Source organism: Heterodontus francisci, chromosome X (genome assembly GCF_036365525.1).
Source record: "Heterodontus francisci isolate sHetFra1 chromosome X, sHetFra1.hap1, whole genome shotgun sequence".
NCBI lineage: Eukaryota > Metazoa > Chordata > Chondrichthyes > Heterodontiformes > Heterodontidae > Heterodontus > Heterodontus francisci.
The window spans coordinates 1,887,198-1,907,493 of NC_090421.1; the positions used below are offsets into that span (position 1 = coordinate 1,887,198).

The 20,296-nt window shown below is 41.8% G+C and overlaps 1 protein-coding gene across 5 annotated transcripts in view; it reads right to left on the minus strand.

Moving 5' to 3' along the window:
• The window catches only part of pan2 (poly(A) specific ribonuclease subunit PAN2), a 112,863-nt gene that overhangs the window by 84,687 nt on the left and 7,880 nt on the right, over positions 1-20,296 (minus strand). For all 5 annotated transcript variants that reach the window (XM_068024877.1, XM_068024879.1, XM_068024880.1 and 2 more), the window contains exons 5-12: positions 19,559-19,679; positions 17,584-17,661; positions 11,063-11,330; positions 9,584-9,926; positions 8,695-8,791; positions 6,276-6,395; positions 5,388-5,507; positions 3,836-3,964 (exon numbers count right to left, since the gene is read on the minus strand). In XM_068024877.1, coding sequence (XP_067880978.1) covers positions 3,836-3,964; positions 5,388-5,507; positions 6,276-6,395; positions 8,695-8,791; positions 9,584-9,926; positions 11,063-11,330; positions 17,584-17,661; positions 19,559-19,679 — 1,276 coding nt within the window. The remainder of the gene's footprint in view (positions 1-3,835; positions 3,965-5,387; positions 5,508-6,275; positions 6,396-8,694; positions 8,792-9,583; positions 9,927-11,062; positions 11,331-17,583; positions 17,662-19,558; positions 19,680-20,296) is intronic.

A 20,296-nucleotide genomic window follows, 5' to 3' on the forward strand; every position in this document is an offset into this window, starting at 1 on the left:
CAGATTACTAACTGAGCCACGAGCAAATTGGCAAAGGGTCAATCAGATTAAAGAGGTAAATGCATGGCTCAAAGATTGGTGTGGGACATTGGCACCAGTACTGGGGAAGGAGGGAGCTGTTCCGATGGGACGGGCTCCACCTGAATCATGCTGGGACCAGAGTCCTGGCGAGTCGTATAACTAGGGCTGTAGATATGGCTTTAAACTAAATAGTGGGGGGGGGGGGGGGGGGGGGGGGAGGGTTCAGTTGCATGGAAAAACAGGAGGTTAAAGGAGAAGGTAGGAGTGCAGGTTAGTGGTGAGGCTGATTGTTACCAAACTACAAGAAGTACACTGGTTAAACCAGAAGAGAGAAGTAATAAACAGGCGAATAAAGCATCAGTGCTGAGGGACAGGTTAGGGGGTATAACCCAAATAAGAGTTCTATATAAAAATGCACGGAGTGTAAGGAATAAACTAGATGAACTGCAGGCGCAAATTCAAATGGAATATCATGATGTGGTGGCCATTGCGGAGACGTGGCTGTAGGATGGTCGGGACTGGGAACTAAATATACCTGGTTATAAAGTTTACAGGAGGGACAGGGAAAATGGCAGAGGGGGTGGAGTAGCCTTACTGATTAGAAATAATATCACCTCATTGGTGAGGGAGGATATAATGAGGGGAAAGCATCCAGTGGAGACCTTATGGGTGGAATTGAGGAACAGAAAAGGATCTAAAACTGTAACAGGTGTTGTGTATAGACCCCCTGGTAGCAGTTCTGAGGTGTTAAGATTGTATAAATGTACAAATTAGGCAAATGTTTAACAAAGGCAGAGTAGTATTAATGGGGGATTTTAACTTACACAGAGATTGGGAGAGGCAGACTAGCACCTGTCAGAAAGGTAGTGAATTTCTGGAATGTGTCCGGGATAGTTTCCTACAGCAATATGTCCGAGATGTAACAAGGGGACAGGCAATATTAGATTTAGTTATGAGTAATGAGCCAAATTTAATTAACAGCCTAACTGTGCGTGAACATTTATCAAATAGTGATCACAACATGATCGAATTCAAGGTAGCGTTTGAAAGTGAAAAGCACGAATCAGCTACTAGAATTTTAGACTTGGATAAGGCTGACTTTACCGGGATGAGACAGAGACTGTCCACGGTAAACTGGGTAGATCTGTTAATGGTATGAACGACAAAGAAACTTTGAACAAAATACAGAGCGAGTATATACTCGAGAGGAAAAAACTCCACTTCACAGAAAAAACAGCCATGGACAACTAAAGAGATTAGGGATAGCATAAAACAAAAAGAAATGGCTGACAAAAATGCAAAACGCAGCACAGATCCGGCCGAATGGGATCGATACAAAGACCAGCAAAGGGTCACAAAGCAGCTTATAAGAGCTACTAAAACAGATTATGAAAGGAAACTTGCAAGGGAACATCAAAATCAATAAGAAATGTTATAGTTACATAAAGGGAAAACGGGTGGTCAAGAGCAATGTAGGCCCACTAAAAGCTGAAACTGGAGATATTGTCATTGATAATGGGGAAATGGCAGACATGTTGAACAATTACTTTGCCTCAGTATTTACAGTTGAAAAGGAGGATAACTTGCCGGAAGTCCTGAAAAAAATTCACAGCCGATAGGGGACAGGGACTTAATACAATTAACGTAAGTAAATCATCAGTAACAAGGAAATTAATGGAACTAAAGAGTGAGAAATCCCCAGGACCTAACGGTTTCCATCCGAGGGTATTAAAGGAAGTAGGGGAGCACATTGTAGATGTCCTAACTATAGTCTTTCAGAGTTCCCTAGATTCAGGAGTGGTCTCTCTGGACTGGAAAGTTGCACATGTCACTCCACTTTAAGAAGGGTGACAGGAGGAACCAAGGAAATTACAGTCCAGTTTGCCTGACATCTGTGATGGGCAAGTTGCTGAGTCTACAATCAAGGATAGGGTGACTGAACACCCAGATAGATTTCAGTTAATCAGGGACAGCCAGCATGGATTCATGACGGGAAGGTCATGCCTGACAATTCTCATTGAGTTTTTTGAAGAGGTGACTAAGGTAGTGGACAGGGGAGTGTCTATGGATGTTATTTATATGGACTTCCAGAAGGCATTTGATAAAGCCCCACATAAGAGACTGTTAACTAAGGTAGAAGCCCATAGAGTTGAGGGCAAATTATTGACATGGTTGGAAAGTTGGTTGAGTGGTAGGCGACAGAGAGTGGGGATAATGGGCAAGTACTCCGATTGGCAGGATGTAACTAGTGGTGTCCCTCAGGGATGTGTGTTGGGGCCTCAATTATTCACATTATTCATCAACGACTTGGATGATGGCATAGTCAGTCATATATCCAAATTTGCTGATGATACAAAGTTAGGTGGCATTGTAGACAGTCTAGATGATAGCATAAAATTGCAAAGAGATATTGACAGACTAGGTGAGCGGGCAAAACTGTGGCAGATGGATTTCAATGCGGGCAAGTGTGATGTTATCCATTTTGGACCAAAAAAGGATAGAGCAGGGTACTTTCTAAATGGGAAGAGGTTAAGTACAGTGGATGTCCAAAGAGACTTGGGGGTTCAGGTGCATAGATCTTTAAAATGCCACGAGCAATAATCAAAAAGGCTAATGGAATGCTAGCCTTTATATCTAGAAGATTGGAGGATAAAGACACAGCTGCAGCTGTACAAACCCCTGGTTAGACCCCACTTGGAGGACTGTGAGCAGTTCTGGGCACCACACCTTAGGAAGGATATATTGGCCTTAGAGGGAGTGCAACGTAGGTTTACAATAATGATACCTGGACTACAGGGGTTAAGTTACGAGGAGAGATTACACAAATTAGGCCTGTTTTCGCTAGAATTTAGAAGGTTAAGGGGTGATCTGTTTGAAGTCTTCAAGATATTAACAGGAAAAGACAGACTAGATAAAGATAAACTATTTCCACTGGTTGGAGATTCTAAAACTAGGGGGCATAGTCTAAAAATTAGGACCAGACCGTTCAGGAGAGATGTTAAGAAGCACTTCTTCACACAAAGGGTGGTAGAGGTTTGGAACTCTCTCCCACAAACAGCAGTTGAAGCTAGAACTGTTGTTAATTTTAAATCTGAGATAGATAGATTTTTGTTAAGTTTAGTTTTAGAGATACAGCACTGAAACAGGCCCTTCGGCCCACCGAGTCTGTGCCGACCATCAACCACCCATTTCTACTAATCCTACACTAATCCCATATTCCTACCACCTACCTATACTAGTGGCAATTTATAATGGCCAATTTAACTACCAACCTGCAAGTCTTTTGGCTTGTGGGAGGAAACCGGAGCACCCGGAGGAAACCCACGCAGACACAGTGAGAATTTGCAAACTCCACACAGGCAGTACGCAGAATTGAACCCGGGTTGCTGGAGCTGTGAGGCTGCGGTGCTAACCACCGCGCCGCCCTAAGCAAAGATATTAAGGGATATGGGCCAAAGGCAGGTATATGGAGTTAGACCGCGGATCAGCCATGATCTCATTGAATGGCGGGACAGGCTCGAGGGACTGAATGGCCTACTCCTGTTCCTATCTTCCTATGTTCCTATATCTAGCCCAAGTGGACACAAGCAATGTTGCCTCTAAGCTGCGCGACAACTTGAAACTCCACATGCAGACCACACACACACACACACACACAAGCTGTCCCCTTTAAATTACAGCGCGTGTGCGGCCATGTGAAAAAAATTTAAGGTGCTGCACACTTAAACAAATCACTTGCACATTCCAAAATAAAATTGTTGGACACAAGCCAAGTCCATCTTACAGGAACCAGACTGCCTCAGTAACCATTTACCTGGCACGGGTCGCCTCTTGAAAGATCGAGCATGTGAAACAGAAATCCGAGTTCACAGCCCAAGCAAAACTCCTTCTGACACAGATGATTTTGAACATGGCAGCGGATTGGTTCCAGCAGATACAGTACCTATAACAGAAGAGAGCAACAGAGAAATAAAGAAAGCACAAACATCAACAGACAGAAACCTTTCAAGAAAATTAATTAAAATTATACAAAATATATTTATCTGAAATTGTAAATTTCACATCAATGTGACGGATGTTATTTCTAGGAAATGGAACACTTTCCATATCAGGTGTTCCCTGTTCTATCAAGTACTCCCAAGTTAGATCCAAAGCAAAGCTTCCTCTACCCTGCCCAAACAATGTGCCACAGCCCCAACCTCAGAAGAACACACTCTACTGCACTAGTGAGACAATTTTTCCATCTCCCTCTGTGGTCTCTGGGAATGAGGTTGACAATCTAATGCCAATAAATACCAAACTTGGAGCATTTCTGTGCTGTGGGTCTAGACCCAAGACCATAAGAAACAAGCCAAAATCATTTCAGTTAGATCTCTCTCAGCCAGGAGACAGAGAAGCTAAATTGTAAAGACATTAGGGTCTCATCCACTCACAGAATTGATCAGTCATCCTGCTCTCTGGCCTGCTTGTCCACTGTACAACCATCTACCAGGATATATGCTCGTGTGGTTCAGGGCGACTCACTGACTGATTTCCCCCTTTCTTCCTGTTTGTGGGGACACACCTGGACTGTGCCTACTCATTAATCACCTCAGGCGGCCCATTGATAACTGGGAACTGGGAAGTAGTAGTGGAGTAGGAAATTGTGGGCGCAAAACCACATCTGACCTTTGTGGCTTGGCACACTTGTACCATAAAACCAGGTCATCAAATCACAGTGAATAAATGGCATTTAAAGTAATGTGATAAGATAAAGACACAATACATTGCAGTTCCTTTGCTTATCCCTCTCTAGAGCGACATCCCATGAGGAAATATTTGGTTTCCACTCATCATTCTTGCAAACTGCACGGCAAAGATGAGAAAGTTGCTAAGGGGACAAATCCTTGTTTTACCAATATTTGCACAGCAAGGTGAAAGCACAACTGCACCAGTTGTAACATTCATTAACACCAGCGAAGAATGAAGCACTTTTCTGTCCAAAGGAATCAAACTTCTAGGTACATAAATTAAATTAACTTTCAAAAACACAAGAGCTAGAAGTAATTATAGTCTGAATTCTAATACCCTCCACTCTGCACATTAACTCAGATGAATTAGCACTTGCATGCTCACAAATTACATAAAATACTTATTATATTTATCAAATTACACAAAAGAGTACCAACACATGGTACCACAGAATGGTGGGGTGCAAGCTCAATTCCCTTACCAGCTAAAATCATGACCTCTATTGTTTTGTTTACATTATATTTACTAACTGTGTCGTTTTTGGTGAACTCACAACCAGAAGGGTGTTATTTCTATATTTTATATAAAAGTGCTGGTATTAGAAGGCAATGAGAAATTGGAACAGTATCCCTGACCTGAATCATGCAGTTGCAGTAAGCATTGGGAATGTGCGGCTCCAGACCTGCAAACAGCGTCTTGTTGTAGTGTTTGAAATCAAAGTCTTCCAAACCAAGTTTTGAATATTTTATAGTAACCTAAACAAACACATATACAATCAAACTGCTAAATAATTTATGCAGACATTGAATATTCCAAAAAATTCTTCATAATCAAACGGATACTTAAAAAACACACAAGCAATTGCTCCTTGTTGGTCTTAAAGGTATAGACCAACCATTAATTCCCCCAAAGCAGGGGGGAATGTCGATCCATCTGGACACCGCTGTAATGTGAGGGGTGAAGGGCTCCAGGACTAGGTGAAAGGCCTGACACAAATCTCAAGGTTGATGGAAGCAGCAAAGTGCGAGCTAACTCAGGGATATGTCCAACACTCCCAGATACACTTGCTCCCTGACAAAACTCAAAATTCAGGACAAGATCCCTCAATGTCCCATGCCCTCTCCCTTGAGCTTTTGTTCAAGAGTATCCGACTACTGTACAATCTTCTTGTGCCAGGGCAGAGTCTACAAACACCATGATTGAGATTTGGGGAAGAGATCTGGACAATGAAATTAAAAGGGGAAAAAGGTGGCCAGAGATTTGTCAAGTACCAGCCTGCACAGCAGCTGAAAGAAGCCCAGGTAAAACCACATTAAGACTATAGAGGATTGTTAAAATACAGACTGGGCATGACTGACATACCTTTAGGTTCATTCCTTAACACACCACCATATTTTAGAATTATGTTTTCTTTAATGTGATGTCTCTATTAATATAGCCCAAAACCTCAATGTAGTAAGAGGCATCCAGACAGTGAGTGGTAAACGGTGTAGTCTACAGTATGGATTTTCTTTGAGTCAGACCTTTCGATATTTCTTTGGCACCATGTACAGATGAGGCTCCTCCTCCCTTCCAATAGGAGACTCTGGGATTTGATTGTAGCTGTCGTATTCTACATCCATCTCCTTCAATTTATATGGAACCTATAAACAGATAACTTACTTCAATAAATAATTAGACATACTAAAAAAACAGTAAGCTCTGCTAATGGTCCAGTGGTTAACAGTAAACCCAGTGTATTACCAAATTGGACCACATGAAACAGGATACATCGATTCCAGGATCAACTCCTGGCCTGTGTTGAGTTAGTTGACCTCAGCTGGAACAGCAGTGGGAGCAGCACTACAATCATCAACCAAGGAAAAGGAGGAAAAAAACATCAAGGTTCATTATCCAGTAAGCTCTGCCAGCAAGTGCATGTGTACAAAACCAGGCTTTGTAGTTATGTTTCTGTGGTGGAATAGCTGGCTGGCACTCACTGTCTAGGGGCACACATGAAGCATGGCCACTTGGAAGCAGTACCAGAGGGCTGCTGGTTCCCAGAGAACCGTGAGTCAGTGTCTTCACAACAGGAGGAGAGAAAAGGGGCAAAAAAACAAATGAAATCATAAGACCTTTGATTTTCTGTTCAAGCAGAGCACTGGATTTTGTTGGCAAATTTAAACGCAGCACTTTTTAAACTGCAAATATTGGTTTAGCTTGCACTAATATGGATCTGGCACAACTAAAGCTTTGCACTTAATTCCCTATGTGACAAACTGGTCCATTTAATCCAAATACACCACTCTAGCAAATGCTTAGGAATTCAAAACAAATAAAACTGGACTTTCCCCACGTGCAGTTTCTGCGAGAAGGTTACAAGAGGTTAGAGCATGGTATGTTATGACAAAATGCACTGCGGCACTCAGGCTCATGCCCACAATTGCAGAGCAAGTTCTCATCTCAGCCTTGTCAGAAGTTAGGGGCTTCCTTGCAGGGAAATTCATAGATTGTTATCCTGGTTCATTCTGTTACAACCCCTAACTATAGAATAGCTTTACCAGAGGTCTAGGATCAGGTGGTCTGACCACCAATGCAGCTGAGGAATAAAATGGGAAAGACCCAGAAAAGGAAGGGAGATAATCAATTATTAAGGAAATTGTTTAATCCATTTCCATTTCTCCAAGAAAATGACAAGTTAGAAAAATATCCTGAATTGGTAGATTATAGAATTGTTTCAAGTGGGAAAAAAACATTAGCGGTGAAGAACTCTAAATTGCCTATCTCTGCATGCCTGTGTATTACAGAGAATGACCCAGTGTGCCTCCATTGCAGGCAGGAATCAGTACCATACATGCTAATTCCCCTTTGGTAACCATTCTTCATGTATAAACCTGAACAGTGAATTACAACAGACTTTTTAACCATGAGGGGCATCATACCTGAGCCCAATGAAAATCTTCACCTGAACTACACGCACATGCACACATATTTCAACAGCGGTTGCTGGACAACAAATAGGCATGGGAACCTTGGATGGTCTTCCCCTCCCTTGCCCAAGGGCACCGAGGCCAACTGCAAAATCTCCCACTGCCATCCCAGCTAACTCAGCACAGATCAGGAAATAGTCATTTATGGCACAGAAGGCCATTCAGCCCATCGAGTCCTCGCATACTCTCCTCAGAGCTATTCAGTCAGTCCCACTCCCCCGTTTGGTCCCCATAGCCCTGCTGGTCTATTTCCCTCAAGTGGCTATCCAATTTCCTCTTGAAGTCATTGATTGTCTCCGCTTCCACCACCCTTGTGGGCAGTGAGTTCCAGATCATTACCACCCGCTGCATAAAAAGGTTCTTCCTCATATTCCCCCTGCATCTCGTCCAAAACCTTTAATCTGTGCCCCCTAGTCCTTCTACCATTAGCTAATGGGAACAGTTTTTCCTTATCTAACTTATCGAAGCCTGTCATGATCTTGTATACTTCTAGTAAATCTCCCCTCAATCTCCTTTATTCTAAAGAGAAACCCAGCTTTTCCAACCTAACTTTGTAACTAAAATCCTCCATCCTGGAACCATTCTGGTAAATCTCTTCTGCACCCTCTCAAGGACCCTCGCATCCTTCCTAAAATGTGGTGACTAGAACTGGATGGAATACTCCAGTTGAGGCCTAACCAGAGCTTTATAAATGAATTAAGAACCTTTTGGTCTGTATCGCTGACAAATGTTGCCTTTCCTGAGTGAATCATTAGGGGAGCTCGGCAACGTTTTTCTTCAAAAGGAAAGTTTTTTTTTCATAAATGAAAAAGGTTCACCAGCCAGTACATTTCCAAGTAAGGCACTAAACAATAACTCCCTGTATGATCTCTGTTCCACCCAGTACCAAAACATTTATTCATTATGGCCACAACTGCTTCAAATAAGTACACCATTTAATTACTGGTATAGAATTGAGTCTTTTTTTTTTTACCTGATTTCTCAGCTTTGTTTTGGGATTTGGAGCATATCCAATAAACCCAACTTTCTTCATAGTACGCAATATCTCCAGATCGACAGGTGGAGCTCGTCTGAAATAAAGTAACCACCAGGGTATTTAATAGAAAACAGACTACCTGACCATTTTTAGTTACTGGGGAATTACACGATCTTCAAAGTGAACTGTGCATCTCCAAGAAGATTGAGGACATTGGGGCATTCTGGAAAACCAGAAATATTATTTTCTGTTTGCTTTGTTCTCCTTTCCCAAAATTATATAGTCATAAATTGTACACCAGTTCTAATGCACAGCAGCGATATACCACAAAGAATATGCAAAAGGTTTAGACTTCCCCCACCTTTATGGTCACCCAAATGTAATACATGAACTAGCAGTCAGGAAAATAAAAGGGAAAAAGTAATAAAATCTGATACTGTACTGATCACACAGTAAAATTCAAGTTACTCAAATGAGAAATCCAGATCTTTTGTATGTCCCTATTATACCGTTGACACAAACCATGTGCCAGCCTCCTGCTTAAGGGTATGGTGCTCTGTGGTGTTTGGTGGAAAATAACCTAAAAGAGCAGGGGAAACACATTTAGAATGAGGAATCAATGTATACTGTTCTAAGTGTCCTTGGTTCTTGACCTAAACAGATAAACAGCGTGACCAACACTTAGAGGGAGGGCACAGAATTTGGTTGGAGGTTATTAAAATGAAGCACTGCTGAAAAAATGGGCAAGTGAGCATCATAAGCTCGATGTGCTGGAAAAACAAATTAGGCATGCAGGACAGTAAGCAAATTCAATCAATTTAAGTTAACTTGTATTGGTGTGTCTCAGTGTCCGTTTACAAGTGTCCAAATATAAACTTTCAGTTACCTGGGTGTAACACTGCAGTTTGCTGTTGGCCAGTCAGACAATAGAGATTCAGTGATAAGGGGCACTGGAATGAGTGATAAAGGCGAGAGATCATCATTCCAGTCCAGGTGTGGTAGGGTATCTACCATGCATGGCATCGGAAACTCGGTCTCACGGGAGTAGGCATTAAACGTAGCATCTGGTGAGTCTGCCCATAGATGCACACACCCTCCAGAGTCTCCAAACACCAATGCCTGCTTGCTAGAAGACACATCAAACGTCATGACTAACTGTCCTACAGTGTTGATGTGGAAAATATCTGCTGGGCTTGCAAGGCCCGTTGGTTCACAAAACTGGCACTGCCCTGCAAAAAAACAAATGGAAAACATAGATCACTACAACAAACTGTGGCTCAAACAAGATCTTTTACCGGATATAATGGCATGCTGCATGCCTGCTATTTTAAGTCCACATTCCATTTATTACATATTTTACAAATAGTTACCACCATAGTGGCAATAGCCAGAATTGGTTTGTGAGAGGATGCAGTCAGCTTTAGGGTTACCAAGGGGCAACCTTAAAACTTGGCAGATGGCTGAGAGCATTTTGTAAGACTTTCACAATGTCAAACCATAACAGAAGAGATTCAGCTCATTATAAATATCTTCTGGAGTACTCTCAAATATGTTAAAGCCTTAAACATATTCCCAAAGGTTTTCCAGTTTACAATACAAAATTTCAAATGTTAACATTTCACCTTGTCCTTTTTGATTTTTGCTTTGATTTTTTAGATTATATTTGGCCAATTTTCTTTTAACGTCGCCACATTATCACTATTACGGATCAGTGTTTCACCAAGTGTCAGGATTTTATTTTAAATTAATCCCAGACAACATTATAAGAATAGAAAATGAGGAGATTTTCCCAAAAAAAGCATTCAACAGAAAAAAAAAGCACTGAACTGAACAAAAATAAAAGATGCAGCAAACATTAAAAATTGTTTAGAGTGAGCCTTGTCATTTATGTTTGATGTTTAATTGTTCACAGTACTTGAACAGAAATATCAATCTATATGTAAAAGCTTTGAGACAAGTCCGTCGCACATGCATATTTGTGTCATACTTATTTTTAAAGTAGATAATGAAGAAATCTAATCATTTCCTGCTGATTTCTTCATACCAGGGAGAAACTGGGGATTTACAAGGGCTGCAAACCAAAATAAATTTTCCCAACAATTAAACTCTAGCTGACCCTCATGGGCAAATTATATATTTTCACCTTGACAGTAGATTAACAACCAGTGTGTTACACAGTATAATGATGGCCGGCACAGACACGATGGGCTGAAGGACCCGTTTCTGTGCTGTATAACTCTGATTCTAATGCTCCTGTCATTATAGGACAGCATATCGTCCAACTTACTGTGTGCAACACCACATCTGCTAATAAAGTTCTACAGATATAAATGTTCTATTTTAACTCTGGCCTTTTATAAGGTACCTGACTGAGAGATGATGGCTAGCCTTGATGTGTATGTAGGAATAAATCTCAGGAAGAGAGGATCCACATGAACCTGCAATGGGCTGATAGCACGCATCATACGGAGATCATACACCATCAAGAATCTGTCACATGACAGACCGTTCATTCGATTTGAGAAGCCACAGGTCACCAGCAGGTTTCCATGTACATCAAAATCAGAGAGGCTTCCAGAGTAAGCATCAAATTCATGCTCCGATTTAAAGCTCCTCAAATCTCGGAGGGATACCTAAAAACACATAAGAGAATTACAATACAAGAATAGCAAGTTGCATGCTCTACTTCAATGGTACAGCTGGTGAATACACTGCCACTGTGGTACTGCACCACAGTCCAGGAAAATCCCAGGTTGCATCTCAGCCACACAGCAGTAGGGATGCTCAAAATTGGTCTCGCCATTTGTGCATTTCCGGGGTGGGCAGCTAGGATTCCCACTCCTGAACACGATCCAGTAACCTCTGCTGCAAGCATGAACATATGCATGTCAATGGAAGACAGGACTGGGCTCATTGGTAATGCCCTCTTCCCATCAGTCTGCCAATGCTCAGTGTCTCCGCTCAAGCAAAAAGAATGGCCTCAGGTAGGTAGCATGCTGCAAACCACCTTGAGAAGGGGAGAAAGAGGGGAAATTTGAGAAGAAAACAATTTAAACCTGATCAGCCACTATGGTCTTTGTGGGAGATTAGCTACCAATCCCAACAGTTGACAGCACTAATTTGTTCTTCCTATTTTCTTAAGACTATTTCAGTTCCACTTCTGCTGTAAAATTCTAAAAAAGCCTCACTTCTCTATTGGGTGGCTGTAAACACTTGACCTGAACGCACTGGTGGTTTTGGAGCTACTACCTCATTGAATATTTCAAACATAAAATCACAAAATTAGATGAGGCTCAACTCAAAAAATACTAAGTTATGATTGTTCCCCAAAAAGCGTTTCAAATGAGCATTATGGGGGGAGGGGGCAGTGTAGAGAAGAATCAGCAAGGCCTCACACTCCTGATTACTAACCAATGACCCCTGCTGAATATGCAAGTGTTTAAATGTCAGGTGTGGACAGGATTAGTTGTGATGTCCCCTTCACTACACTTGAGGACAGTAAAAGCAGAGACCTGCAGCAAGTCATAAGAGTCTGACATACTTTAAAGCAAGAAAAAAGGCTCGGAGGATGGAGACTTGTATAAATGTACTCCAATGGTGCTTTAATGGACATATGTTCTGGCCAGTACAAAGTTACACAGATTTTGTTTTTAATTCATTTTTTGTGCTCAAAGTGGAATGTGTCAGTGCTGGGGAATGGAACTCTTTCCATTTCAGGCAACAAGCACTCCCAGTCCCGGGGTAGTGCAGCCAGATGTAGAGTAAAATTTCCTCTATTGTGCTCCAAACTAAGAAGAGCACTGCACCAGTGAGATTTTTTTTTCCATATCCCACACTAGACATCCTGTGGCTTTTGCCTGAGATTGTCAATTATTGTGAAACATCCTATAGTCTCATCACCAACTGGATGGAGACACAAACTTTTTATTAGACTGGGCTAGATTTAAACCCAGATCCCAAAGGTAAAAGGTCAGTGGCTGACTGACTAAACAACCAAACGGACTTGGCAATGTCCTATATTCAATTCCTGGTCTGTGTTGACTTAGCTGGAGCAGCATTGGGAAGGGAGAGAAAAAAATAAGATCAGGTTTTATCATCACTGCTGGAAACTATGTAAGTGTAGATCTTGGGAGAGGAAAAGATTTGGCTTGGCTCCTGTGAATTTCCAAGCTCATATGAAGAATGTTTGAGGTACCAGAAAGCTGATGATTCCTGGGGAACCATAACCTAAAATAATCCATCACCTAATGGATAGGGAGAAAGAAAAAAGCACACCAATTTCTCCTGAAATGTGTCCTGGCTAATGTTTGATCACTCAATCAACAAAAAAAACAGATGATCTGATCATTGGCACAGTGCTGTTTGTGGGACCTTGCTGTGTGCAAAAGGAGCTGCCGCATTTCAAAAGGGACTATGCTTCAAGTGTTATGATCCTGTCGTTTTTTTTTTCTTTTCCAGGAAGTATGCAGTGTGCTTTTAAGGCTGTAAAAGGATCAGTACTGCTTTAAGGCAGCAAGCTCCAGGCACCAAGTCAAAGAATGCATTCTCGTTGTCGTAGGATACAGCCAGCTTCAAACGTGCATTCTTGTTGCCGTAGGATACAGCCATTTGGAGAACAAGGACAAAGATACAATGTTGCCGATTGCTTATTGAAAACTAGCTAAAAACTGGCTTTTGACACAGAGAGCTGGACCAGCCATGAACCTAACAGAGTTCTCTGATAATTTAAAACTGAAGGAAGGTGAATTTTAGACTGATCACTTTTTCACCCCTCAAAATTCTAAAGCCAAATTGATTCATTGAAGTGTTTGCAAGTTGTTGCTCTGGAGAGAGTACAGACAGATTTACAAGAATGTTGCCAGGGCTTGAAAGTTGCAGCTATAAGGAAAGATTGGATAGGCTAGGGTTGTTTTCCCTGGAACTGAGGAAGCAGAGGGGAGACTTAATTGAGGTGTGCAAAATTATGAGGGGCCTAGATAGAGTGGACAGAATGGACCTGTTTCCCCTGGCAGGGAGGTTACCAGGGGACACAGATTTAAGGTCATTGGTAGAAGGATCAGAGCGGACATGAGGAAAAACATTTTCACCAAGAGGGTGGTGGGTATCTGGAATTTGCTGCCAGGAACGGTGGCGAAGGCAGAAACCCTCAATTCTTTTAAAAAGGTACCTGGACATGTATCTGAAGTGCCATAACCTGCAAGGTTATGGACCAGGTGCTGGAAGGTGGGATTAGATTGGGCAGCTAGTTTTGTTAGCCGGCACAGACACAATGGGCTGAATGGCCTCCTTCTGTGTTGTAAATATTCTATGGTTCTATTAGTCAAGCATGGTATGCCTTTATAAACCAGTGCTGGCTATCCTTAATTAACTCAAACCTCTCCTAATGTCTGTTGAAGTTTTCCCCTGATTAACATTTCTGAAACCTTACCCACCACTGATGTCAAACCGGCCTGTAGTTACTAGGACTGTCCTTACACCCTTTCTTAAATAAGGGTGTCACATTTGTCACTCTCCAATCCTCTGGCACCTCTCTCGTATCAAAGGAAGATTGGAAGATTATGGCAAACCCTCACACTATCTCCACCCCCACTTCCTTTAGCAACCTGGGATGCAAGCCATCCGGACCAGGTTACTTATCTACCCTAAGCATAGCCAGCCTTTTTAGAACCTCCCCCCCTCAATTTTTACCCTATCCATTGCCTCTACTCTCTCTGCTTTTACCGATATTTTGTCAGATTCCACTTCCTTAGCGAACACTGATGCAATGTACTCATTAAGTATATTAGCCTTGCCCTGTGTCTCTAAGCATATATTACCCTCTCTGTCCCTAATAGGCCCCACTCCACCTCTTAATATTTACATGCCGGTAGAAGGTTTTTGGGTTTTCTTTTTTGTTGACTGCCAGTCTATTCTCATATTCTCTCTTTGCCAGTCTTATTGTTCTCTGCATGTCCCCTCTCAACTTATTGTATTATTGGCCTGGTTCACACTTGAAGAATTCACCCGACATACATCATACACCCTTTTTTTTTGTTTCATCATAATCTCTAACTGCCTCATCATCCAAAGAGCCCTGTTTTTGGTTCCCTTAGCTTTCACCCTTGTTGGCATGTACCTAGCCAGTACCTGAAGCATCTCTTCCTTAAAGATAACCCATTGTTCCGATACAGCTCTTCGGTTCCATTTTACACTGGCGAGATCCCTTCTTATCCCATTGAAATTAGTCCTCTTCCAATTTAGATGTTCTACCTTATTTTGTTTCTTGCTCTTCTCCATGACTAGTCCAAACCTTATGATACAATGATCACTCTTACCCAAGTGCTCCCCGACAGACGGTTGGTCCACTTGGCCCACCTCATTGCCCAACACTAAATCAAGCAATGCCTCCTTTCTAGTTGAACTGAGAACATACTGATCAAGGAAGTTCTCCTGAATACATTTCAGAAATTCCTCCCCCTCCTTACCCTTTAATCTAAAATTATCCCAATCGATATTTGGGTAATTAAAGTCCCCCAATATCACCACACTGTAGTTCTTGTACATCTGTGATTTCCTTGCAGATTTGCTCCTCTATCTCCCTCTCACAATTCGGAGGCCTATAGAATACCCCTAGTAGCGTGAACACACCCTTTTTGCTTTTCAAATCTAACCAAATGGGTTCTGTCCTTGCCCCCACAAGGACATCCTCCCTTTCCAACACTACAATGTCTTTCTGAATCAATACTGCCACCTCACCTCCCTTTTACCTTCTTTTCTGAACACTTTATATTCATGTATATTAAGCATCTTAGTCCTCACCATTTTTAAGCCATTTTTCTATTATTGCCACTACATCATATTCCCATACTGATATTTGTGCTTGGAGCTCACCAACCTTATTCACCACACTTGGTGCATTTACACACATGCATTGTAATCCCGTCTTTGCTTTCTTTGTAGTCCTTCTCCGTCCGCTCCCATCTAATACGGAACTACTCCCTTCTCTAGTACTGCCTAACACTCTCATATTATGCATCTTATTCTTCCTTTTTACTTCTATACGCTGGTGCCCATCCCTCTGCCAATTTAGTTTAAACCCTCCACAACCACACTACTGAATCTCCCAGTGAGGGCATTGGTCCCAGTCCCGTTGAGGTGCAACCCGTCTCTTTTGAATAGGAGCCTTCTGCTCCAGAACTGGTCCCAATGTCCCAAGAATCTGAAGCCCTTCCTCCTGCACCATGCTTCATGCCACGCATTGATCCTCCTTATCTTCCTAGTTCTACTCTCGCTAGTGCATGGCACTGGGAGTAATCCAGAAATTACTATCTTTGAGGTCCTGCTCTTTAACTTCCTCTCTAGCTCCTGAAAATCTGACTACAGGACCTCGATACGTACCCTTGCTATGTCGTTGGTACCAACGTGTACAACTTCTGGCTCACTCCCATCCCCCTGAAAAATATCCTGCACTCTCTCATTGATGCCCTTCACCCAGAAACCAGGGAGGAAACACACCATGCGGGACTCATGGTAACGGTTACAGAAATGCCTATCTGTCTCCCTGACTATGGAATAACTAAATACAGTAATCTTCTTGACTTTCCAGTAAAATTTATTTGGAAGTTATTGGAGAAGAGCTCACGCCTGGTACAGTTCAGCCAATCTTACTAACAACTTAACAGTCATAGGTAATCCCCATGGTGATCATCAGATCCAAATTAAAGTGCAGTTTTCAGGGGTAAGGATAGCAACCTTTTAGGGTTTTCCCAGGTCTCCAAAGAAACATTTTGAAAATGTTAATTCTTTCGGCACAAATTAGCTGAAATTAGGAAAGATGTCCACAGCAAATGCATACTTTATTAATAAAGCATTCACTATTCTGGATGGCAAAATTGTTACCATGGAATTAATTAGAAAGTCTTTCCTAATATACTAATTTATCTCTCAGTAACCAACTGTTTAAACAAATCTATCCCTATGAACACATAATATCTAAGCTTGTCAGAATATTGTACAAGTTAGAGAAGGAAAAACTGTTCCCATTAACTAATGGTACAAGGACTAGGGGACACAGATTGAAATTTTTAGGCAAGAGATGCAGGGGGAATATGAGGAAGCCTTTTTTTTTTTTTACACAGCAGGTGGTAATGACCTGGAACACTGACCACAAGAGTGGTGGAAGCAGAGATATTCAATGACTTCAAGAGGAAGTTGGATAGCCACTTGAGGGAAATAGGGATCGAGCAGGGGAGTGACACTGACTGGACAGCTCCAAGCAGAGCCGGCATGGACTAGATCAGCCTAATGGCCTCCTTCTGTGCCGTAAATGACTATGACTCCACGGTGGGACATAAAAAAAAATGAATGCTGGAAAAACTACAAACTGCAAGGTTCTAATCTCATTACAGGATTCAAATGATAGTTAAAAGTTGTTGGATAAGATTGCTGCCTTGAAGTCACTCCTTGATATCCACTGCTCACTATGCAAATTAGAAATTATATGTAAAAAGGGAGTTAGCAGTAATAAATGAAGTCACATTGCATATTTCTTCCTAGAGGCTAACAGAGCTGCAGAATTAGTTACTAGCAAAGGCCACTGAAGCAGACAGTATAGACGGGTTGAATTTATTTATGGAGTGAGAAGGGATTGAGGGATATGGCGAGTAGATGGGAGTAGTATATGGAAAAGGGGCAGTCTGTTCAGCCTTAATGCTCTTTCATTCTTCTAAAGGCCACTGAAGCAGACAGTATAGACGGGTTGAATTTATTTATGGAGTGAGAAGGGATTGAGGGATATGGCGAGTAGATGGGAGTAGTATATGGAAAAGGGGCAGTCTGTTCAGCCTTAATGCTCTTTCATTCTTCTACAAATTCTTGTCTTAAATTCAGTACATTCAGTATAAATACCTTTCCTGATGTATGGCCACAAAAGAAGAAGCGGTTAGACTGTCGCATGATTGCAACTCCTGGAACTTCAACTGCGTACTGGAAAGAAACACAAAAATCAAGCATGGTACGTTAATTTAAACACTGTTATTCAGAACATATTAAAATAAAATATCTTTCCACTAATCTTTCAAAAGCCCTGGATCCGTGCCTTAGAGCCAAAAAGAAACTATTACTTATGTGTGAAGGAAACAAGAGCTGGGTACCAGGTGCAGCAGTGGGTTAATCACACACTGCCTTTTAACCTCTGAGGCCTGCATTTAAATACAGCCCAGACTGCACTGAAGGTCTCCTTTTGCTAGCGACCATAAACTGAGAGAGTTTGGACAATCTCAACTATGGTCCTATTGGCTGTGGGCCCAAAGCACGTTAAAAAAAAACACAAAGGATGACTGGTTTGGAAAATGGAGAAGCAAAAAGGAAATAGAGCCCACCACAGAACTGGAGGAGGGATAGAGAAAGAAACAGCGAGACTACAAGTTACTCAGCATTACCTAAAGGAGCTAAGAACTTTTTTAGAAATTTAGAACATTACAGCGCAGTACAGGCCCTTCGGCCCTCGATGTTGCGCCGACCTGTGAAACCATCTGACCTACACTATTCCATTTTCATCCATGTGTCTATCCAATGTCCACTTAAATGCCCTTAAAGTTGGCGAATCTACTACTGCTGTAGGCAGGGCGTTCCACGCCCTTACTACTCTCTGAGTAAAGAAACTACCTCTCACATCTGTCCGATATCTATCACCCCTCAACTTGAAGCTATGTCCCCTCGTGTTTGCCATCACCATCCGAGGAAAAAGACGCTCACTATCCACCCTATCTAACCCTCTGATTATCTTATATGTCTCTATTAAGTCACCTCTCCTCCTCCTTCTCTCCAACGAAAACAACCTCAAGTCCCTCAGCCTTTCCTCGCAAGACCTTCCCTCCATACCAGGCAACATCCTAGTAAATCTCCTCTGCACCCTTTCCATAGCTTCCACATCCTTCCTATAATGCGGTGACCAGAACTGCACGCAATACTCCAGGTGCGGTCTCACCAGAGTGAAAAAAAACTCAGTCTTGAGGTTAAAAAATCCCTTCAAATCATTAGAAATAGAACAGATGCCACAATCAGCCATATAATACTGATCAAGTATCTGCAACGTGTAAGAAAACCACTACCACTCTCAGCTGGCCCTGAAACGTCCTCTCAAGCATTTCTAATGCTGGATTCTCAAAGGCAGTCCCAACAAACTGTCCAAACAAGGGTCTTGAGGTAGCACAAAAGCATTTGCGACCCTAGAATTGACAATGCCATCCTCTTATACACTTAGATCAGTGGTTCTCAAACATTTTTGGTTGAAAGACCCCTTTTCAAATGGATTGGCAATCACAACCATTCCCCCCCCCAAAAAACTAAATTATAATACTATAAACTCCTTGCACACTTACATTTCTGAATGTAAAGTTTATCAGTGCCCTGTTATGGAACTTGCATGAAATTCTGCCAGGGTTGTCTGATATAGTGAACACTGATGTGAAAACTTTTATTTTCCCCTCAGCTGAAAGGTAACCCTACAGATTCAACAACATGCCTGTTGAATACTTTACCACACACCTCCCTGCTCTTCCTGGAATAGCATTAGGCTCAGTGGCTCCTGTTGGGTACACTGGCACCGTTTCAGGTGTGACCCTCAACTGCACAGTGTTTCAGGTATTTTTTCCTTCCCCCTGCTATTTACCAGCCTGTCTACATTGGAATATTGCTGACACGCTGCCTAGTGTGCAGCATTTCTGGCACTGAGACACCGACAGTAACAGGGACAGCCAAAAGCATGCGCCCAACCCGCGTCACTAAGGTAATTAATGGGAAGAGCAGCTTTAAAACATGAATCAAATCATTTAAAACCAATGAAATGAAAGAATTGTAATATTTGTGCTCAGAACCTTACCTTTTCACTTTCCTGTACTGCATTTAAGTCTACTTCTATGACATGATTCTGAAGGCCCCCCAAAAGAACAGAGTTGTTGTCAGTGAGAAGAAGACTGTGCATGTCCTCAGCTTCATCCATACTAAAAAATAATTTAAAAATGCAGTGTGAGTATCTACACAGACAAGAATGGGGAACGCAGTAAAGACTGCACATCCATGTTTAGCACTGTGCCAACACACAGATCTGATATAACATTCTTTGTTGCTTGGATGGAGAGACAATTCAAAAATTTTACATCACGCTTTACTACTTAGTTAAAATGTCTGGTTTAATAATGCTTCTCATACTAAATGAACTCCTATCTCAGTGAAATTATACTTTTCCACTAATACAACTAATGCTGTCACAGAAGTGACTGCAATCTTCGAGAGAACATAAACACATATAAAGGCAGAAATATAATACAATGCTATACCACACTGCTCCACATCATTCAATACAATATTGTAAATCCTAAAAATACAAGTTTTGTTGATTTGAAGACGTATAGGAGACATCCAATATCTGTGAGACAATGGGGAGCTTTACTACATGGTAAATCCTATCACCAAACAACCCTGAACCTGCCAACTCACCAGCACTGCAGATTCAAGTGATGTCCAATGTCCATTTGACAGAAAGATGTAAAAATAAACACAGCACTTGCACCAGGACATTTATGTCATTGTCATTAGGTATATATTTGAGACAAGTGGT